Source organism: Eschrichtius robustus, chromosome 18 (assembly GCF_028021215.1).
Source record: "Eschrichtius robustus isolate mEscRob2 chromosome 18, mEscRob2.pri, whole genome shotgun sequence".
Classification (NCBI taxonomy): Eukaryota; Metazoa; Chordata; class Mammalia; order Artiodactyla; family Eschrichtiidae; genus Eschrichtius; species Eschrichtius robustus.
In genome coordinates this window covers 4,053,247-4,076,992 of record NC_090841.1, presented here as the reverse complement: position 1 = coordinate 4,076,992, position 23,746 = coordinate 4,053,247, and the positions used below count along the sequence as shown (strand labels likewise).

Below are 23,746 nucleotides of genomic sequence, written 5' to 3'. Positions count from 1 at the left end.
AAAAGGGCACATTTCAACTCTGCATGATTCAGTTTGTACTTCTTACAATACATGTTAGCATAAAATTAGCTACTTTCATGATCTTAGAATACAGGTTCCAAATCATTTAAGCCCAGTTTAAAAGAAATCAGGCTGCTGCTAATTCAAGGGAAACAAAGATTCTACATCACAAAAATCTACAATCTTCAAAGTAATAACGTAGCTCTATAATTAACAAAGAGCTATTTTAAGCCCAGTAGGTCAAAATTTGAGAAAAGACGTACACAAACACACACACATCAATAATGCAAAATAGAACAATAGGTGTCAAAATAAACGGATGGACAAAGAGTTCATTTGGAAAACTGTGAACAAGAAACAAGCAAGAAGAGCTGGGAAAGCTCTGGTGGCCAGCAGAAATCTGAACGGGGTTCTAAACCACAAACAGAACGTGGGCAGGAAGCTACAACAAAAGTGGAAAGACAGGCCAGCCATCTGTAAACGCTCATGGCCTGCTTTCTCACTGCCGGTGGGGAAACCAGCCCCGCTAGAGAATAAGCCAGTGTTGGGAGTGAGTCCAGAAAGATTCATTAAAACCAGATTCAAGGACCACTGCACATCAGGTTTGGAACTATATCCCCTCAGCAGTGGAAAAGTCAATAGAACTGTTTGCCCTGGACAGTTATTCACTTGAAGTCATTTTATTAAAAAAATTTCTGAAGGCAGTGGTGGTAGGCAGAATAACTCCCCTCCTCAATGACATCCAGGTCCTAATACCTGGACCAATGAATATGTTACTTTATATGGCAAAGGGGCTTTTCTGGTGTGATTAAATTAATGTCCTTGACTTGGGGAGATTAACTTGAATTATCCAAATGGGCCCGATTTAATCACACAGGTCTTTAAAAGCAGAAAAAGAAGAGATCCTTTCCCAGTTACGGTCAGAGGGAGACGTGAGTACAGACAAAGGGCCAAAGAGATCCAGCACCGAGGTTCTGAAGACAGAGGAGGGGTGGTCATAAACCAAGGAACTCGGGCAGCCTCTAGAAGGCTGGAAAAGGCAAGGAATGGAGTCTCCTCTAGAACCTCCTAGAATGTTCTAAAAAGGAAGGCTGCCTGGCTGACATCATGATGTGAGTGAGACCCAGAGCAGACTTCCGACCTACAGAACTGTAACCTAAGAGCTTCGTGTTGCTTTAAGCCACTACGTTTGTGTGATTTGTTGTGGCAGCGACAGGAAACTAACACATAACACAGCAGATGGTAACAACCCCTTCCTGGAGGAGGACAGACCCTGGACTAGATCAGAAGCCAGGAGTGGACGGGGGAGATGGCGGGAGCTTCAGGCCACAGTCTCCGTCCACAAGTCACGAGCCTTGTCCCTTTACATGCAATACTGATACGCAAGATCAGGCGATCTGAATACTTGCAGGGCACTGACTGGCCGTGAAAAATGGTGCCTTGGGCCAGACCTGAGTTAGCACTCTCCCTTACTCTTCCCAACCCATCTGGTCCCTAACAGAGCTAGGATGAAAATGTCTCTGAATATAAGGATACAAATAAAGTCACAACATGAAAACAAAATCAAGATGAAAATGAGCGTGGGGGCTTCCCTGGTGGCGCAGTGGTTGGGAGCCCGCCTGCCGGTGCAGGGGACACGGGTTCGAGCCCTGGTCTGGGAGGATCCCACATGCCGCGGAGCGGCTGGGCCCGTGAGCCACAACTGCTGGGCCTGCGCGTCTGGAGCCTGTGCTCCGCAACAAGAGAGGCCGTGACGGTGAAAGGCCTGCGCACCATGATGAGGAGTGGCCCCCGCTCGCCGCAGCTGGAGAAGGCCCTCGCACAGAGACGAAGACCCAACACAGCCAAAAATAAATTTAAAAATAAATTATTTAAAAAAAAAAAAAAAAAAAAGAAAATGAGCGGCAATTCTTTCCTACATTCCGTCGAGAAGCTCCTACCACAAGGCGGCTGAAACTTATCTGAATTCTATCCCCAAACCCAGGATTGCTGCGACCATGACCATGGCTTTCTGCGGGGGTGGGGAGTCGGGGACTTGCAATGGGGGCGATTTTGCAGCCCTGTAAGTATCTAAACAGCATGGCAGCATTTCCTTTGCATATACTGTTTTTCCCACTTCAAGTCGCTGAATTATCTGCCCTTTAAAGACTTTTAAAAATATTCCTCTAGAATCTAAATAGAAATCCATCAGTAAAGGACAACTTATCAATCAAATATCATCTCAAGGTCAATGGGGTCGACACACATCACCTTTGGCCTCACGGCAAGAGCCGGAAGACCAGTTTCAAGACTGCCTACCCCAATGTTTTAAAAGCCAATCTTATTTGTAATAAACATTCGTTGGAGGCACAAGCAGAAAAAAATTTACAATGAACGTTATTTCTATGACTCCATGAGTTTATTGACTTTTGACCTTTCCCCGGGGTTGAATCCTGGCCAGTTAATAGGATTAAGAAAAGTTATGTTTCGTCCAATACAAGAGCAACAATCCAACACTTCAGGCTTCAGCCCATGCACTTAGGAAAGCCAAGCTCTAGCTACTCACCCCCAGCCGCTGAGCATTCCACCTTGCAGTGATGAGCTTATAATGGCAAATTCCTACTAGCATTATAAGTTCTTCTCCAAAATCCTTTGAAAATACTACTTTTGAGTAATGGAGTTCGAAATAGAAATAGACCAAAATGTCAGATTTTGAAAAAGCTTAAATCTGGCCTGAATTTCACACATTTGATTCCCTTCTAAGAAAGCAGTCAGCAGAGTACTAGTTAAGACAAGGACTCGGGAGCCAGACTGCCCGGGCTGGAATCCCAGCTCTCTCTCTTACCGGGTGTGTAACTTTGCTAACTTACTGAGAGATGCCTCAGTGCACTCATTCAGAAAACAAAAACAAAAATAGTATCTTCCTCGCAGGGCCGTTGTGAGGAATCCATGAGTTGTTAATACATGAGAATTTCTTGGAGCAACGCATGGGGCACTGTTTGCTGGAATTACTGTGATAATCTCTCTTTCCCAGTAAATCAACCAACAGAAACATCAGACATTGAAATATTTCTACATGTAACTACACTCGACATGAAACGAGGGAACTTTGAAGTAGAAGAGTAGAAGGCATTGAGGTGAGAGTTTAAAAAACAAAAAGGTAGAAGAACCCTAAAGCAACTGTGTTTCCTCTCTGTGGTCAAGTAGCACAAGTAGAGACAATGTATGTTATTTCACCAACAGGATGGCTTCCAGCTGTGTGTGTTATATTATATTCCTTTCAAAAGCTTGTTATTGTTACTTGTTGTTTTAGCCCTAAAGGCACAGCGAGTCTAGCACAGGTGTTTCTGGGGCTTTGGATTATTCTGTACTTGAGCAGTCAACATGTAATAAGCCATTCAAAGAGGTTTCTCACATGTAGGTGCAAGGAAGGCACCCAGCACACTCATGGGATGCAAACGTCACGAGGTAACTTAGTAAACACCTTGCTCAGTGAAGGGAGGATGGAATTATTTTTAAGCGTCACTTCGTTATCTCTTACACCTTAGCTGCAAAGCTGTATTACCAGCGTATGATCTAGGGAAACAGCATCGTACCCTGAAAGAAAAAAACCTCCAGAGTACAAGGAATCTTGGGCAGTGGTTACATTTGTAAAAGGCACACTCTGAAAACTAGTCTCGGGGCCCTGCCCGCATCTGAGCGAGCGCCTCGGGATCTGTCACTTCGTTGTAAAAACAGAAGTGATCTGTGGCCAGCGGGGCTCCCAGTGTCAGGCGGTAGCGGCGGGCGCTGGCCTGGGGGAGTCTGAGGTCACTCGCTAGGCGGCAGGGCGCTCAGGCTTCAGCCAGAGAAAGTCTTCGCACACAGCTGCTCAGAACCAAGACACTTTGCACACCCTAATCAGCGCGCGCACGTGCACATGCACACACAGACACACACACCCCCTAATCAGCGCGCACACGCACACACACAGACACACACACACCCCGTCCTCTGTAACCATCCCACCGCACGTGGGGCCTCGCACTCCAGGACCAGGACTGCCCTGGGCCCTCCCCTCCTTCCTGCTCCTGCCTCACCCCCCCCCCCCAGGACACCCTTCCCCTGAGGTCCCCCAGCCGGGGGTGCTCCGCGCAGACGCACGTGCTTCAGAAGACAGCACTGCTGAACGGCTGCTCGGGAGCCGGTCATACTTCCGACACTTCCTGCCTCTAACGCCGGGTTAAAAAACCCCCCTGTAAAATTCCTGCTGTCTGGCTACACGACCTTCTGCCTCTTCCCTCAGCGAGTCCACCGGCTGTCCCCTCCCCCCCACTCCCTAAAGACTTGAGCCAGCGGTTACAGCACCTGTCTCTACCCTGGCCCAGCCGCGTCCCATCGTCATCAAATGCCGTGGCCCCTCCATCCTTCACTCCTCAACATCGCACGCCTCCGACAGCTCCGCTTCAGCTTCCTGCCGCTGGGTCTCTCCGCTCCACAAACCCTCCACCCCAGAAGATCAAAGCCAAGCCCCCTGCACACCGAGGCCTGTCATGCAGCAACTCCAACAACCTTCTTCAACTCCAGTGAGTCTCTCAGCCCTTCTCATCCTGCCCCCCGGCCACCCCGTCTGCACTGCGTTACCCAGCTGGTGTGGACACCGGGCTCTATCACTCCATCGGTTCTAATCAATGGTTAACGCTCTCCTCCTACACCACTTGAGGAGTGAACCAACACAACAGCCTTCCTTCTTCAACTTGACATCTGAAATGGGCTTCTTAGTATCTGGTCAACTGACACCTCCAAACCGGGGCTGGATGACCTTCCCTGTGGACCCCCAGCGCCCAGTAATGACACGCATCACACAATCATCTCTCCACTCTGTAATCCCCACCACTCCCAAGTCTGTCTGGCTCCCAGGGGCGAGACTGTGCCTTTCACTACTGTACCCACACAGCCTGGCACAAGATATGGTGCACGGTGGCCACGAAACACTTTTAAATCAAGAAATATTGCCAAATCTGTGCTTTAGAAGTTACATCAAAGGGCAGACAAGCTGAAAAACCAATCCTCGTTAACAGCAACCATTAGCAAGATAAGATGCCAAGTAATACTGAAGAAATGTAAGAAGTGACATGCAGGGACACTGGTTTATGCGGGATTTCAAAGCTGTCTGGCAAAATATGTCATAAAAGAAACGTGGGCTATGAAGTCACAGATAATAATTTTTAAAAATTAACAGGGAGAAAGAACAAAATCATTTTAGTATTTTTTTCTCTTTGGTAAATGACATGAAGAATAAACATGAATTCAAAGATAACTGATTTTCAATTGCCTAGAATTCAGTTAAAGAAGACAGTTTCCTATAAAATCTTAATTAATGGGGTGAGGAGGAGAAGTAAAGAGAGAAATAAAGAGGTTAGAACAAATCCCCCCCCTTGCGTTGGAAGATAAAATAGGTGAGGACCGACTGTCCCATTAAATCCAGAAAACAAAGACTGTTGATATTTCAGGCAAGGGGTAACAAATACTTGATACAGTAACAGAAATTCAGGAGAAACTACCTAGGAACCAAAATAAAAGCACCTCCTTTCCAAATTTAGGTTCACAGACAAAGCTTAAGCTTCCTAAATGCAACTTCTGCATTTTCTACCCACTACTCCATAAAAAACAGAAAAAACGACTAAAATCAGCATTGTTTTTCAGCATAGAAATGTTTTACCTGCATGAGTTTGGTGTCGTGTCCAGTATAAACAACTATGCCAAAGACCCACTGAGTATTTCTAAGCTGTGTACCTCTTAATAAGATCTGGTCAGGCCCAAGGGCAACAGGGCTAAAAATAAGAAACAACATTTATATTTAATGATACTTTGAAAAAATGAGCATGAATTTTCCCCTTAAACATAAACCCACAATAAATCAAATGTTTCCTTTAGTCAAATTTGGACTATTTCACGGGGACACAGGGGCCATAAAGGTTACCCCTGGCTTAATCTACCCAAGGTTTATCTCATCCATTCATCAACACAGAAAAAGGTGTTTTTTTTTCTCCTATAAAACGTTAAAAGGAAATTGTGTCTCTTATAACTCTTATGAAACTCAATATCCAAAAAGGAAACTAAGATAACCAGAAGTTTATTCATTCGGGAAAGCCAGTTTATAGACTCTAAGAAAAAAAAATAAACAAAGCTACAATATCAAATTTGTTAAAGCTAACTTAATGATTAGATAAAAGTCTGAGTGATAATTTAGAAATTTAAAATGGGAGCCTATAAAACAGCCCTGTGTACTACATGAAACCAAGAAGGGTGTCACACTTAGACTTGTCAGAGTTATTTTGGGTTGATTCCCGTGATCGGGTCCTTCCCTTTGGGTCTGTTCAAAATATAAAGTGGGGAGCAGTGGTAAGAAGCATGCAGATTAAAGACGAGCAGAAGAGAGAAACTGCGCCCCAATGTAACGACAAAAAATGACTCAAATGATAAATGCCAGGAGGACAGAGACAACAGAATAGAGACAACAGGGCAGTGAACGTTCTGAAGGAAGGGTAACTGGTCCTTTCATTCAACTTGCTAAAAACACAGACTACTTAGAAGAAAGCAAAGGGAAAAAAGATGTTTCTCTGATAACTGTCAGCTCTTATACACTTCAGACATCTCTCTTCTGCTTTTCTGGACAATTTTAAGCAGCCAAAACCAACTACTCTCCCCTCCCTGGCGAGTAATACACACAGAAAGACCAGGCCAGTTCTGTGAACCTCATTTCAGACCCTCGGGATATTTTCTTGCCAAAAATCAGGTCTTTCCTTAAATTTAAGGGAAGGTTTAAATGGATTAACACGGTGTTTCAAGAAAAGCTCAGTCTCCCATATCTAAGCTAAACATGAAGAAATCTGTTTTAAAATATTATGAAACCAGAAAACAAACTGATATTTGCCAAAGCTCCTGTAATTCTTAGCCACATTAAAAATAAATTAAAATAAAATCCACTAAGACAAGAGGAAGCGATACCTTTTCCCATCCAAGTTCAAGTTTCCGGTGAAATCGTAGAGGTGGCGATTGGGCCCTTCACACTCTATGCTCCCAGACAACTTCATCAGCACCTCCCTCACCTGCATGTCAGCCGTGTGACTCACACCCTGAAACGTGCAACCCAAAGAGGAAACTGAACACAATCTTCCAGGTTTACGAATGACACTCAGTATCTCTACTGTTAATCAAAAGGAAATAATGAATCAACTAAAATGGAATAGTTGGGTGGGGTCCTCAAGCTACCAGCCCTTCAGGATGGACTTCACAGGCAGCTTCGGCCACAGCAACCTAATACAAAAGGTTTGGAAGAATTCAATATACAATAACAATTTTAAGTTTAAATTAATAACTCATTTTGACACAAATTTTCTGCTGCACCAAGTTGCATTTGATGATTCTGTCCACACGTCTCTCTTTTCTATCTTAGGTATTTGACTTAGACACTTTTTTCTCTTTAAAGAAGAGTTACAGGGTGCTAGATATCACACTCTGTTAAAGGGGTGCTTTATTCTGTGTTTATGGCCACGTTAGGGTACAGCTAATGGAATGTGCTTTCTGTAAAGGGTTTGGGTATGTTGATTACGACTTTAGCATGGATGTGTCAGCACAGTGGTAGAGTCCTGACTTCGTGCTTCATTGAATTCTTTCCTCCAGAAAGAGCACTGACTGGTACGTGAGGGGAGCACCGTTGCCATCTGGGCCCCGTAACAATGCAAGTCATAAAAGGTGACTTTTTACCTGACGTATTTTAAGGTTCGTCTCCCCATCGAGATTGGCTGTTTCAACATAACACATTGCCTGAGGTTCACTAAGGAGAGAAAAAAAATTCGAGTAAGGTCCCCTCCACCAATTCACAGCTCAGAAAGCCTCAACCATGGAAACTCTGTTGACCGGCCCTTCAAAGTGGTGTCATAACTGACCGCCACGGGAACAGTGACTGATGAGACAGACAGGACAGACAGACAGGTGTGTGGAGGTCACAGCGCCAAGACAAAGCTGTCTCTCCAATGATCTACCCGCACAAGCCCCACAAAACAGCCGCCCGACTCCAAGTGGACAGAAATAACAGAGGATGAATGGGAAGGGGACAAGCCTGTGATGGGAAACAAGAGGTCCCAGCTAAGACCGCCCAGTGGGCTCAGGTGACCCTGAAAGTCAGAGGCTGGCCTGCCCTTGACCAAAACAGCCGCCCAGGCCAGGCCAGGCCAGCACACACACCTTCTGAAGGAGATTACGGCCAGAGGAACTGAGAAATCAAGGCATAGGCTTGGCAGGGTTTTTCTTCCCTGCAGTTTTTACTGTGTCAACAGGCAACTTTTTAATCAAAACAACTGATTTTAAGGACAGAAAACTCAAAGAATAGATACAGAGTATAGCATCTGCCATGATTAAACATAAGCATGGCAGATACTATAACTCCTACTTTCGATGTTCAGGTCCAGATAGCATAGTTAAGGTTTAACAGATTCTATGACCACCAGCCACTTACAATCTCCTGGCACTGCCCTTCCTGGCCGTGTGGCCTCAACGAGTTGAACGATCTCTCTGTAGCCCTTGTTTTTTCATGTACCAGGTAAGGCTGTCAAGGGGCTGTTGGGAAGATTAAATGGGGTAATGTGCTCAGCGGGCCACTTGGGACAAACACCAAGGAACCTGGAAAATGTGATGTCAGCTCAGGCAATCCTTATTCAAAGCTGGCTTTCTGAGGGTCACACCCAAAACTCATAACCCAAACTATCTCAAGTGATCAACGTTTTACTATTTCGGAGAGTTTCTCTGTTACTAATCAATAGGGACAAACATGAATCCTGCCCCATGTATATGGGGCCTTTCCCCCTCTGCAGGCCTGGGATCCTTTTATTAAACCTTTTATCTCAAGCAGAAAATTTGTGCTAAGCCTTAAAATCTGACAAAATAAGTGATTCAATCCCATAAAAGAGAGTCTGTCTGCACTCAAATCAAACACATGCGGTGTGAGATCTGACGCCCAGCAGCACGTCAGCACAGGGAGGTTTAGTCTTGACATCATCTAATTTAATCTTGCGCTCAAACAGAAGTTTATTCTTATCCTGATTTTGGCTTTCCTTCTTTGATATATACTTTTACGTATCATCCAAGGAAAAGTCAAGGGCTGTGTTGTCTATCGTTTACACCACTTGGTGATGAAACCTCCGTAGCACAAAATTACCTAAAAAAACATGGCAATGGTGCTTAGACAGAAAGGGGGCAAAATATGGGCCATCTACAAGTCACGTGCACACTGAGAAATGCCTGTGGGTCTCTGAACCACTGTAAGGGGAGGCACTGGATTCTGCGGAGAAGGCTGCTGGCAGGACCCATCAGAGCCGCTCCTGAAGTTTCAGACACGCTGTGACCTGGATGCTACCGAACAAATCACTCCACTGCTCTGGAATGTATCCCTACAAACAAGGAATAGCCCAGAACAGCCATGAGATGAAAGTGAATCAATAAATATAAAAAGACTTCAGAAAAAAAGTACAAAGAAATGAATGGGAGAAAGAAAACTCAGGGTTAAGGCAAAAAAATGCAAAGGAGTAAAGGAAGAAAAGGTGGAGGAGAGGGTGGTGACCCAGAGGGTGCAGGGAAGGTAGCTGGAGTCTTCTGCAGGCACTAGATAACACTCCATTGTTCTCAACACCCATTTCAAAACCATGCCCCGAGCCACCTGACCTGGAGGACAGCAGGACCACATCTGCGGGAAGACACTGCCCGTTGACGACCTTCACGATGTCTCCCACGGCTACCTAGAACACAGGAACAAGGACCCAGAAACATGAGAGACAGGAAAGCGCAAGTGGTGATAAAACTGGTTAAACATCGGGAGAAAAAAATTACTGTATAAGTGTGCCGTGAAGTTTAAGGCAGAGAAGCTCAAATTCTTTTCCTCGACAAGAATAAAAGGAACATTTCAATACAGACAAATGGTAATACTGCCTTTTTGCAATGATGTTGAACGAAGAAGAAAAAAAAGGAGCAGGAGAAAAAAGATGAGTCAAAACAACCATCAGGTTTCACTTTCTCACAGTTATTCACTGGCTTACAGACACATGCATATCTATCCCCACAGCTGTGGGCAGCAGGGTAAGCGGTTAAGTGCACAGCTCGAGAGCCTGCCTGGACGCCTGGGTCAAATCTCCCGTGGGACCCCTCCCTAGTGCACGTAAGCCTTGAGCAACTCATGCAAACTCTGGTGCCTCATTTTTCCCATCTATCCAACGAGATCATCAGCACATATTTCATGGGGTTATTGTGGGGATCAACTAAGTTAACACAGGCAAACTTCTTCTGTTTTACATCTGGGGAAACTGAGATTCAAAGTGAAATACTGGGTCATGGTCACAAAACCAGTGAGTGTTAGAACCAGGACTCAAAACCAAGCCATCGGGCTGGAAGCCCAGTGGTCTGATTAAAAGGTAATACTAAATTCATGCAGAAACAGTGCATCTCAAAGTTCCCCTGGAAATACTCCACATGAAACAGATTCGTGTGGCCTCAAGAAATTGCCAGAAAAAAATCACAGAAGACCCCAAGCCAAGGAAACAGGTGCTCATCTGCAGGACACAAGCCCACGGCCGAGGGTCCACAGGGCCTTTAAATAACCTCACAGACACACCCGGCTGGAGAGAACATGTGCTTTCAAGCCAGGCAGGCCCAGGCTCAGATCCGAGCTTCACAGACACACATGAACTCACAGAGCCTGGCAGGCTTTCCACCTCCTTGAACTCCAGTGTCCTCACTTATAAAATGGGAAATGCCACCACTGACCTTGCAGGGTTGATGCAATGAGTAAGGAGGGATATGCCAGCACCAGGCATGAAGCAGGCACAGCTAAGTGTTAGCCTTGAGGGTAACCGAATGGGCACCATGAGTGTGAGAGTGAGGATGGCGGAGTTCTCTGACAGCACAAGAAAGGCTATTCCTGGTGCATAATTTCAAAACTCAAAGTCTAACTGAGCAGGACCCTATGGGGCCTTCCCAGGACAAACCTCTCCCCCCATCCTCTGCTTTAGCTCCTGGCTGAAGTACCTGGATAACAGCATGTGATGCACACTTCCTGGGTCATTTTACAGATGTTAAAACCCCCACCAAATGGAAGAAATTAACTACTTGATGACCATGAGCACATAGCTTCCAGACATGCTGGCGCCTAAGGACGATAATGTTAAACCTGTGACACCACCCTGTTACTACCATCAACCAATCACGGAACTGTGCACAAGCTGATCACCTACCCTGGGATGCCCCTCCCTCACCTGGCCTTTAAAGATGCTTTGCTGAAACCCTTTGGGGAGTTCGGGTGTTTTGAGCACTAGCCACCTGGACTCCTTGCTTGGCACCTGCAATAAAGACTGCACTTCCCAGCACCACTTATTGAAGAGGCTGTCTTTTCTCCATTGTATATTCTTGCCTCCTTTGTCGTAAATTAGGTGCCGTAAATTAGATGTCATAAATATGTGTGTGGGTTTATCTCTGGGCATTCTATCCTGTACCATTGATCTATATTTCTGTTTTTGTGCCAGTACCATACTGTCTTGATTACTGTAGCTTTGTGGTGTAGTTTGAAGTTGGGGAGCCTGATTCCTCCAACTCCATTTTTCTTTCTCAAGATTGCTTTGGCTCTTCAGGGTCTTTTGTGTTTCTATACGAATTGTAAAATGTTTTGTTCTAATTCTGTGAAGAATGCCAATGGAATATTACTCAGCCATAAAAAGGAATGAAAATGAGTTATTTGTAGTGAGGTGGATGGACCTAGAGTCTGTCATACAGAGTGAAGTAAGTCAGAAAGAGAAAAACAAATACCGTATGCTTACACACATACATGGAATCTAAAAAAAAAAAAAAAAGGTACTGATAAACCTCGTGGCAGGGCAGGAATAAAGATGTAGACATAGAGAATGGACTTGAGGACATGGGTTGGGAGGGGGAAGCTGGGGCGAAGTGAGAGTAGCATCGATATATATACACTACCGAATGTAAAATAGATAGCTAGTGGGAAGCAGCAGCATAGCACAGGGAGATCAGCTCGGTGCTTTGCAATGACCTAGAGGGGTGGGATAGGGAGGATGGGAGGGAGACGCAAGAGGGAGGGGATATGGGGATGTATGTATATGTATAGCTGATTCACTTTGTTATAAAGCAGAAACTAGCACACCATTGTGAAGCAATTATACTCCAATAAAGATCTATTAAAAAATAATAATAAAATAAAGCACATGTGTATACCTTTTCAGAAATTTTTAAAAAAAAAGACTGCACTTCCCTTCACCACGACCCCGTGTTAGTAGATTGGCTTTACTGCAGGCGGGCGAGCAGACTTCAGTTTGGTTCAGTAACAAAAGGGCACTACGCTTGCTGTTTTCTATCCTAACCCACGTTACTCATCTCTTTGAAATCAAGAATTGTAAAAAAAAAAAAAAAAAAAAAAAAAAACAAAAACAAAAAAAACCCTGCATCTTACAATCCAGAAAAACGGCCTGGCAGGTGACTGTTTAATATTTTATCAGGACAAAGGAATGTTGCTAAAAGTCATCCTATCAGTGCTTTGATCTGCTTATCAAAGTGTGTGGGTAAGTCTAAGGAATCCGGCTCAACATCAGGAAGGGTGTTAAAATTAAATTTCAGAGCCTCTGTACATTTGAAGTTCGTATCCAACTTAAAGGCAAAAGAAAGGCAGGGGCCATGCTTAATTCTTATCTGCATCCCCAACGCCTAACACTGCCTCTGGCACATACTAAGAGCTCCATTTAAATAAACAAAATCCATTTTTAATTGAAATAAAAATGCATGTGGCAAAACATAACAGGTATTTGGTTGGTGGGTTGGTTTTTTTTTCTCTCCAAATGTGTGTAAGGAAACAGTAATGAGCTTTAGGGATCTGAATCCATCCACTCCTAGATCCAGAATTCTGAGATCATGACTCCATTGTCTGCTGTTTCAAGTAGTGTCAACAGCTCAAATTCAAATAATTCTCCACTCCTGCCAGTATGAGTGACTTTCTGGGGAGGGGAGTGGCAACAGGAACATCAGGGAGAGAGGCCATTCCTAAGTGCCGTGGGAGTTCTCAAATTCCCATAGCACACTAAGAGCATTGCTACCCTCTGTGAAGGCAAGAATCTCCAACCACTTGACCAAGAACCACCACACTTCCCAATGAGAGTGAGGTCAATTAATATTTACAACACAGGACTCCTGGATGGCTACCCAGGTTAAGGTGTTATCACAAAACTCTACCAAGGGGCTTAATGGATCTCCTGTAACAAAGTAAAAAGAAAATGACAGCCAGAATGAAGGCTGCGGTTACCACATCACGGGCATCCTGCAGACTCCCAAGGTCACAGAGGCATTTTAAACATAGAGGCATTTTAAAACATTTTATTAAATGTTTAGCAAGAGACACTATTATATGTTACTCTTTTAAAATGTAGTTTTCTTCTGAAATCATGTTAATCAGCTTTGAATCTTGGCGTCATGAGAGTCACCCTCCAAAAGCATCTTGTGACCATTCAGTTCCAGCCACAACAGAGACTCACTGAAAAAGCTAATTTTAGTAGCTAGAAAACACCCAGATGAAGAAATACAGGATATTTCTTCTCAATCTTCCATTTATCACTAGTAACAACCAAATCACCACGCCGTTCTCAAACCCCGCCGACCCCATACTCCAGCGAGGCAAACACTCCTTGCTCTTGGTAAGCTAAAAGCAGCAACTTTCAGCCTCAGAACCCACCCAGAATGGTTCCCAGCCCCCAGGCTACCACTTCTTATATTTAGGGCTAATCACAAACCCAAACTCTTTCCACCAAAAATGTCAGAAGTGAGAATTTCAAGTTAAAAAAAAAAAAAATCTTTAAAAGATTGCATTGAGATAAAGAGAACAACAGAAGACCAGGGGAAAATGTTTCTTTACTTGGATTCAGGAACTAGAAAATGATTTGAAATTTCAGAAATATCCATCAGGGGCAATGAACTTCCCAGCTCTGAACTGACACAGGGAACGGCTTCTAGAAGATGCAGCAACAGAGGAAACATGCACCCGTTTGAGGAAAGCGTCAGGGAAAAACCACACTGCACCACTTACATGACATGGACATGGCTTGTGTCTTAACACAAACTTTATACCAAAATCAACACTAGCAATGAATTACAGGTCTCCAAACCAGTACTTCCTGGCATGTCTTTAAAATTAGTTATTACCTCTTTCCACATAATGGTATGCCACATACCATTCCTTAACACTGAAAAAGAAAAACAAAACAAGTATCGGTTAATACTGATGATAATCAACATAAAAGCAGCTTTCCAAAATCCAAAAGGATCCTTTTAAAATTCCACTGATTAATTCCAACATACCATATCCTTAGACATAAACGTATAACATCATCACTCCCCAAAACGGAGCCCCAACTATGCACTTACGTACCATATATAGAGGAATGCATGCACATAAATATTCATGTTTGCAAATAAGTTACATCTATTCATATTTAGCCCATATGAAGAAAATAATCACCTTGCATTTACAAGATTCACCAAAACACACACACTCAAACATACCCCCCCACCCCTGCATTAACACAGAGCTACCATTCTAGAAATGCAACAATAAGTAGATAGAGGTAGGGGTCAATTATAAACCAAGGCTATGAATGCTTTGACTTTTATGGACATAAAATATGTCTAGCTCCTGAAAATTAAAACCTTTTCTAAAACTCTAAAATACACAAATGCTGTTCAGATCTTCATTACCAGGACTCACCTTTTGTTGGATATGTTTGTCATTTTGCTATTTTTAAAGTATTTTATAGATTTCCCTCAATTATTTATTTACTTGTTTGTTTATTTTTGGCTGCATTGGGTCTTTGTTGCTGCGCGCGGGCTTTCTGTAGTTGCGGCAAGCGGGGGCTTCTCTTCGTTGCGGTGCACGGGCTTCTCATTGCAGTGGCCTCTCTTGTTGCGGAGCATGGGCTCTAGGTGCACGGACTTCAGTAGTCGTGGCACGTGGGCTCAGCAGTTGTGGCTCGCGGGCTCTAGAGCGCAGGCTCAGTAGTTGTGGCGCACGGGCTTAGTTGCTCCGCAGCATGTGGGATCTTCCCGGACCAGGGCTCAAACCCGTGTCCCCTGCATTGGCAGGCGGGTTCTTAAGCACTGAGCCACCAGGGAAGTCCCAGCTTTCCCTCAATTTATCTCAACACCATTAATTACTTATTTAAAATTCCTTAACTGCAAGTCTTGTTCTTAAGTTTTCTAGTGGAAAAAATGAGTCAGCCTGGGGTCTTACCTATCGTTTTCTTTTTGTTAACTGCATTGTCTGCCTTATGTCGCTTCTGTTACAGAAAGAAAAAAAGGTGTTAGTTTCAAAAGTTCCAGATGAATAACTGAAACAGCAAACAGTAAGATCCAGCAAAAACAAGACAAGGAAATCAACTGGCAGCTACACTAATGTCCTAAAATTCAGTTCAACGGTCGTGATCCAGCGTCACTCGCTAAATTCGGAGACTAACACCGTAAATGTAGATGCAGTTTAAATGCTTATATTTTGGTTACAGCAAGGAAAAAACACTTTGAAGTATAAAACTTTCTACTCCTTGATTGTTTTAGATCGAACTAAAAGAATTATTCTGTAAGATAAACTAACAACAAACAACTGAACTCATTTTACTGATAAAGAACTTTGGGGGCAAAGTACCTTTGCTTTGATTTGTACTGCATTTATTCATTTACCTATTCCCAGAAAAATGTGCATGCATGTGTGAGAGAGAGAGGGAGACAGACAGAAAGGAAGGGGAGAAGCAAGAGCCTGAAAAGAGGACAGAGAGAAAACAGGAAAGAGCATGAATATGGCTGTAGCCAAGGAATTTGGAGATGCACTGAAGCAAGTATAAGGCAGGAGGAGATTCTTGTAAAGTAACCTCAATGCTGCTACACTAGACAGCAATTCAGTCCTCCATTTGCTACCCAGACTAGCACGCTCTCAAGAAGGATGTAAGGAACATCAGCAATAAAAATCAAAGCGGGTCCATAAACCTAACGTCAGGAAATACAGACTGAACTACTTCTGTTTCACTGTAGAGTTCAGACACTGTGTGTACACATTCTGTCCCCAAAAATACCATCATGAAACTTGACAGCCTAGTTAGCCTATAGACCAATTTTTCTGTCTTAAAAAATCCAAAGCAGCAAATAAGTTGTAAGTTACAGTCAATAAATGTTTTTTTTTAATCTGAAAGCAAAAACTTACAAAATCTTCTACAATCTCTTTGATGCCTGCGATTGTTAAAATAATGATCAATGGCACCAGGGTGGTATATCTTCCTGTTGGAGAAACATCTGGAATTTGCTGTAAGATAAAGAGACCAAAAGCAGAAAGTTGGCAAATTAAAACCCTCTCCAAGAAAAAGAAAATATGGCACACACCCCTCACTCCTCTGCAGTTCTGTTGCATTCATTTCTGTTACAAAGTGATTACCTTATTTTAAGAACTAGATAAGTCCGTTACGTATTTTTAAAATTCTACCCAATGTCGTTTTGTGTTTGGATCAGAAAAAAGGGTTAGAAGTAGGATCCCACAGTCTTGTTTCAATGCCTCTTTTTGTAACTGCAATTATCCTTAAGCAAAGAAGGATACACCTAAAGAAGTCTCCCTTTATGCAAAGATCCCATTTGTTCAAGCAAACAGTAATTGGATGAAGGGGGCACACTTCATTCAAGTCTGATGACCCTTTCTCGGTTAAGTGACCTTTTAGCAAGATCTTATTTTGCATACAATTAAGGTTATGAATTTTAAGTAACTTTTAAAAAATATCACCTGTAATAAGGCAATGAAGAGGAAGAAGGCATTGGCAGCTCTCCTGATCTGCTCGTACAAGAATCGAGGTAGAAACGTCAACACGCTGTACTTGGCCGTACTGTGAGGACAAAGGAAAACACTGCTATCAGTTATGGATGTAAATTCTAAAAAACAGGAAAACAAAGGTTCCAAAATTACACATGTGATTGTAAAAACAAAATATTTCAAAACTCAGGACAAGAACATTGCTGTGCTGGCCCTCACCTACAAAGCTTCGCCTTGTAAAAAGACACCTTTCCTAAGAAAATATTCTAATGTGACCTTTGTTTTCAAACTTTGATACATACGTGTTCATTTAGTGTCACATGGTGTAACCAGGGAAATGTACCCACCTTCTAGGAGCCTTGTGCTATGAACACACTAAGCATATAAACGATGTTTGTAAAGATAAAGATACGTATCAAAGATCACAAAACAAAAAGAGGCACATGTTCCCAAAGCAGTAATATATGAACACAGAGAGAGGTGAAGCATCTACCTAGTAACTCACACAAATCAAGGTAGAATTGTTACCCCAGGATTGGTGATGCACTACAATTCTTATCACAAAGCCGCTGATTCAACGTAGAACGTCAACTCTATCAAGCATGCCCTCTGGTAACGGGCGTGTGATTGACAGTTCAATGTGTCCCTCTGGATACGCAACACAGGCACGCGGTTTTATGTTCAACCACACCTGAATGAACCCCCCTTCCACACATCCTTCATTCAGCCACCTTCACTCACACTCCACTTCCGCGTGAGGCATCCTCTCCTTCCGCACCGTGTCTCCAGGACTAAACGCTCCTTCCCATCTTGCCCTCCCATGAAGTTTGGTCCAATTCGCAAAGGCTCTTCTTCCTCCAAGCCACAGGGTGGTGTTTACACCTCCATAACATAGTCTCTGCTTTGCTCTGTATTATATTTATGTACCCCCAGAATAGATTCTGGGAACAGTACGAATGTTTACTTTGTTAAAAACAGAAATAACAGACCCAAAACGGAGTCACTTGTGCTCAGCCCACATCATCAAACCGAGACTCAATGCCTGACCTAATTGCAGCTTCAGCCTGTTCCAGGAATCTAATCTTAACCAGTCAGTCTGGAATCACCTGGTCAGCACTAGGTAGGTTATCGGCCTGATACACCCCAAAGGAATGTGACTTTGCCCCAAACAATTGACTCTTGGCTAGTAACTTCCTTGTCCCACTGCTTTTTGCCTATAAAAGTCTTCCACTTTGTACAACTCCTCAGAGCTACTTTACCTGCTCGATGGGATGCTGCCCGACTCACGAATCACTGAGTAAAGCCAATAAGATCTCTAAAATGTACTCAGCTGAATTTTTTTTTTAATTTATTTATTTTCATTTATTTATTTATTTATTTATTTTTTATGGCTGTGTTGGGTCTTCGTTTCTGTGCGAGGGCTTTCTGTAGTTGCGGCAAGCGGGGGCCACTCTTCATCGCGGTGCGCGGACCTCTCACTATCGCGGCCTCTCTTGTTGCGGAGCACAGGCTCCAGACGCGCAGGCTCAGCAGTTGTGGCTCACGGGCCTAGTCGCTCCGCGGCATGTGGGATCTTCCCAGACCAGGGCTCGAACCCATGTGCCCTGCACTGGCAGGCAGACTCTCAACCACTGCGCCACCAGGGAAGCCCTGAATTTTTTTTTTTTTTAAACGACTTCAACTTCGTATGTTCCTAGCACATAGCAGATAATCAACGAACAGTGAAATAATGGAAAGGCATAAACTGGGGACCTGAGGGATAAAACGAACCACACCTCCTTTAGCTGCTCAAAGGCTCATCCATAAAGGTACCTGCCAAGTCTTAGCTCACCTAAGAGTGAAGCCACCTCTTACCTGAAGTACAGTCTTGAGAGATTTTTGGGGTTTAAAATACACATTAATTAGAAGCACCAAATAGAAGAGCCAAGAGCTCAGAAGACAGAGCCCCTGAGGCACACGTACTTCTATAAGAACTGACGGTGACCAAACCTGGAATGACAGAATGAAATGCCAAAACTGACAACTCGGGCCTCCCTGGCGGCGCAGTGGTTAAGAATCCGCCTGCCAGTGCAGGGGACACGGGTTCGAGCCCTGGCCCAGGAAGATCCCACATGCCGTGGAGCAACTAAGCCCGTGCGCCATAACTACTGAGCCTGCGTGCCACAACTACTGAAGCCCACGTGCCTAGAGCCTGTGCTCCGCAACAATAGAAGCCATGGCAATGAGAAGCCCGTGCACCGCAACGAAGAGTAGCCCCCCACCTCGCCACAACTAGAGAAAACCGCGCACAGCAACAAAGAACCAAAGCAGCCAAAAATAAATAAATAAAATAAATAAATTTATTTAAAAAAACCCTGACAACTCAAAACACACAGCAGCCTGAGGCCATATGATGGGGGGTGGGGAAGGAATGGGATGGGATCGACAGCTCCATGTACCATTTGTGGCCACTGCTGCAGGGAAGATCTGGTATCACAGCCTGGTGTTTTGCAATACACAATGATTAAGAGTCATCCTTAAGACAGAATTATCTCTAGCCTTCTTCTGAAGGCGCTGTGATACTGTGATCTATCACAAGAAACATATATTTGGTCTTCTATTTGGTTACTGGCACAGAGCTCCTAAAACCCTTGGGATCTCTGTTGTGTTGAGAGCAATAAAGGTATCTTTTGTTATGTCAATGAGGTGACTCATGGAAAGCCCCTAGGTAACCTAAGGATGGGGGCTGGATGCCAGGGGAACCAACCACATGATTGGAGGGTTGAAACTTTCAGTCCCACCCCCTCCTAAGAGAAAAGAGGGGCTGGAGATTTCAATCACCAACAGCCAATGATTCTATCAATCACGTGTTTGTAATGAAGACTCCATAAAAAACCCAAAGGACAGGTTTGGAGAACTGAAGACCCAAGGGAAGATCTGATGTTGCCATTTAAGTCTATAGACCATCTGCTAGCAGAATTCCTTCTTCCTCAGGGAGGTCAGTCTTTGTTCATTAAGGCCTTCACCTGATGGATGAGGCCCACCCACATTATGGTGGGCTATGTGCTTTACTCAAAGCCCACCAATTTATTGATAAATGTTAATCTCATCCAAAAGGCACCTTAAGAGAAACACCTAGGGTAATGTTTGACCAAATATCCAGGCGCCCTGGCCCAGCCAAATTGACACATAAGATTAACCATTGCATGCATATCCCGATTCAGTGGGTCTGGAATGGGTCTGAGATTCTGCATTTCTAAGGAGTTCCCAGGTGAGACCAATGCTGCTGGTCTGAGGACCACACTTTGAGTGGCAGCTACCCCTGAGGAGGTAGATGTGTTCAAGTCACCCATTTGAGTTCAATCCAGCTGAACAGTATAAAATGTAACTGGATGGGAGGCATTTACCATCACTTCCCAGGGGAAAGAAAATTTATAGGATGAAAGGGGTGAATGAAGAGCTTCCCAGCAGAAGTTTGTTCACCAGCTGAATACGTTGCCCCAGAAGATTCCCCCTCAAACTGCATGTGTCAGCCTCCCTGATGGCCTGGCCAGGCATTGGCTGCAAGCAAATCTCAGGCATTTAGTGAGTCTGTAGGGCCTGGGGCAAGGGGAGAAATGACCAGGAGAAAACAGAACTGTTTCCCGTGGTTCACCCAGCTTCCCTCTAAATATCTGTTAGATCACTGTTTCCCGAAATTGGGTGACATGAAGAATGACCAGGGGCTTGTCAAAAATCCATTCATCCATCCATCCTTCCACAGGTATTTACTGAGTCTTATCTATGTACCAGGCACCATGCCCGGAACTGCGGGGAATCAAAGGGTCACAAATGCATTATCTCAAGGGAATTACATTCTAAAGACAGAATGACCCTTTAAAACCAAATAAAATATGTGGCAGGATAGATAGACAGTGAAGAATACTGTGGAGGAAAACAGACCAGGGATGGAGGACACAGAAGGGGACACTGGGGGGTGAGGGGGGAGCGGGAGCAGGGGAAGAAGTTATTTTCAACAGTGATCAGGGAATGTGTCACTTAGAAGGTGACCTGTGAGCAAAGGCCTAAGAGGTGACGAAGCAGGAACCAGCCACGTGGATACACAGGAAAGAGCTCTGCAGAGAGAGGGAACAGCACGCACGAAAACGCTGAGCGGGAGGGCAGCCGCTGTCCCTCCTGCTGGAGGCGCAGGGAGGGGACCGGGGGCGGAGCGATGGGGTGACTCAGGCCCTGCAGCTCATGCCCACACTGGCCTTTCTGTCTTCAGGAGACAGGAAACCTCTGCAGGATTCCGAGGATAAGACAAGGTCTGACGACAATACCAACCTGCAAACCTCTCTCCGGGGGACCTGACCCAGCAAGGAAGGAACCTGGCTACGTGTGTGGTGGACACGTTCCTCGTGGAATCTCTTAGGATCTGGCGAGTACGGGAAACAAGCATCAGAAAATAGGGCCTGGAGACACGTGGGTCAGGGGCTCCCTGCCTGTCACAACAAAAGCTCTTCCAGGATCTGACCTCCGGAGGGCAGCCCCGGAACCAACCCCAGGATGACGTCTGAGTGCAATTTTCCAGCTGGGAGAAAAGATCCACGTTGATGGCTGTTCCCCAAAGGCAAAATCTAACAATGCAGTAGCTGCTCAGAGAGTAACTTCTCTGGATCACAAGCCCCCGGAAACCCAGGAACCAAACTAGCTTAACACTCACCTTCCGGATGTGAACAGTAATCCACACTGGGGTGTTTGTTTTCCTTCTCTGGCCTCACAGGGACAAATACATTTCTCGTACGTGTTCAAGGTAGCCTAAGCATTCAGTGTTTACTGGAAGACTGGGGGGCCCCTTTAAACCCCTTCACAGAAGTTGACTCTGTGAGCTGACCAGTGGCTCCATGACCCTGTTCTGGGAACCCTCCCCTCTCCCAGCTCCCTGCAGGAGACCTTCCACCTTTCTGCTCTCACATGTTCACTCAGCAAGGAGTTCTGGATTATTGAAGGTAGAAGACACGGCCTAAGACGGCCATTCGTGTCCTCATAAACGGCTTAATTCATTTATCCCTTAAGAGTACATTATACACTAACCACTAAGAAAAACCAAGAGCCAGGAGACCAGTATATACAAAGCCCCCAGGGGACCCCCCCGCCACTCCCGTTGACAACGGGTCTCACCGCACACCTGGGACTCGCCCAGGAGGACGTGCCGACAGACAGCCTGCCGCGGACAGGTCCCCTCCCCTGCCGTGGACTCCTGATGCATTGTCAGTCACCCCTCCCAAATTATCTTCTGGAAATCTTGAACGCAAAAATCCCTGCTGATCACCACGGCCTGTCCATGTCAAGATAGGACCACCTCCCTAGAAAGTTTTACTTCATTTTACTGAACTACTGAAATTTCACCAGTTACAAAGAACAGATTAATAAGCTCATTTCCAAACGTGGATGTGTTTATTTTCAACACTTTTCCAGTTTCTTTGTCTACAACTGGAAAAGATGTGCTAGATACTGCCTGGCCTCATAACCTGTTCCCAGAATGCAGTCACTGGACCCGGACCAGTACTGATAGTGCTATAATTACTTACAGCACTTTATTATAGATCGTGCGGGCTGAAAAATCAGCCTATTCTTTGCAATACACATCCAATGAGAAAAATGGGTTGAGCCCTAATCAATCAGCTTATAAATATACCTTTGAACGTAAGTTCATAAATTAGACACCCCTATAATTCCCATTAAACAGCATGAGAGTCCTGTTCCTATCACATTTCTAATTTGGTTTTTTTACTCAGTACATTATTCAGTGAATAGCTTTGGACACAAGGCAATTTATTTCACATAGAAACGTGGGCTGAAAAGAAGATAACAGAGAGAAGGCAACATTTTGAGCACGGAGCTTGCTGCCAGGCAAATCTTTCAGTGAAGAAAACTCCTAGGCAAACAGTTCCGAAGGCCAGACATTAGATATGCCTGTGGCTAACATCTTTAAACATGGCACCATGGAAGAGTAGGTTTGATTCGTTTGCTTTATGAGAAAACTTGTGAACTTTATGCTATAAAATCAGAAGAAAAGGAGATCTGACTCAATTTTACATGGCAAATCTCAAAGGATCCCTTTCCATGAGATTTCCCATCTTCAGTACAAAGAAACAGCAAATACCTCTTATGAAACTATCTGGCCTAAAGGCAGACAAGTACAGAAGGAGTCACACAGTTCAGGCCCAATCCCACCACTGCCACAAAAGAAAAGCACTACGGATCAGTCTATTGAATTACAACACCCTTGGCCCTTCACTGAGAATTCAATATATTCTCTCCAAACCCAGAGAAACAAGCCCTATCAAAAGGGAAGGACTGGGGCTTCCCTGGTGGCGCAGTGGTTGAGAATCTGCCTGCCAATGCAGGGGACACGGGTTCAAGCCCTGGTCTGGGAGGATCCCACATGCCGCGGAGCAGCTGGGCCCGTGAGCCACAATTACTGAGCCTGCGCTCTAGAGCCCGTGAGCCACAACTACTGAGCCTGTGCGCCTGGAGCCTGTGCTCCGCAACAAGAGAGGCCGCGATAGTGAGAGGCCCGCGCACCGCGATGAAGAGTGGCCCCCGCTTGCCGCAACTAGAGAAAGCCCTCGCACAGAAACGAAGACCCAACACAGCCAAAAATATAAATAAATAAATTTATTTTTTTTTTTTTTAAAAAGGGAAGGATTAAGGCTGCCCTAGAAGTCAAAGAAGGTGTGATAGGACTCTGAAAATAAGTTATGGAAGCAGAAGCGCTCAAATCCATCCTGCAGGTCTCTGCCCTCAGTCACAGAGGCAGTGTCGCTGCTGGTCGCAAAGGGAGGTCACCGTGACTGTCCAACAGGTCACTCCCAAGCAGGCAGAACCCAGGAGCTCCAACCATGAGTGACAACTACATGGGAGACCAGCAGAGGTGGA

General features: G+C 44.7%; 1 protein-coding gene across 2 annotated transcripts in view; it reads right to left on the bottom strand.

Moving 5' to 3' along the window:
- Positions 1–23,746, bottom strand: part of LOC137751745 (phospholipid-transporting ATPase IB) — a 445,791-nt gene that overhangs the window by 397,211 nt on the left and 24,834 nt on the right. For both annotated transcript variants that reach the window (XM_068526376.1, XM_068526375.1), the window contains exons 2-9: positions 16,817–16,916; positions 16,250–16,348; positions 15,290–15,335; positions 14,206–14,246; positions 9,682–9,755; positions 7,729–7,798; positions 6,970–7,097; positions 5,681–5,792 (exon numbers count right to left, since the gene is read on the bottom strand). In XM_068526376.1, coding sequence (XP_068382477.1) covers positions 5,681–5,792; positions 6,970–7,097; positions 7,729–7,798; positions 9,682–9,755; positions 14,206–14,246; positions 15,290–15,335; positions 16,250–16,348; positions 16,817–16,916 — 670 coding nt within the window. The remainder of the gene's footprint in view (positions 1–5,680; positions 5,793–6,969; positions 7,098–7,728; positions 7,799–9,681; positions 9,756–14,205; positions 14,247–15,289; positions 15,336–16,249; positions 16,349–16,816; positions 16,917–23,746) is intronic.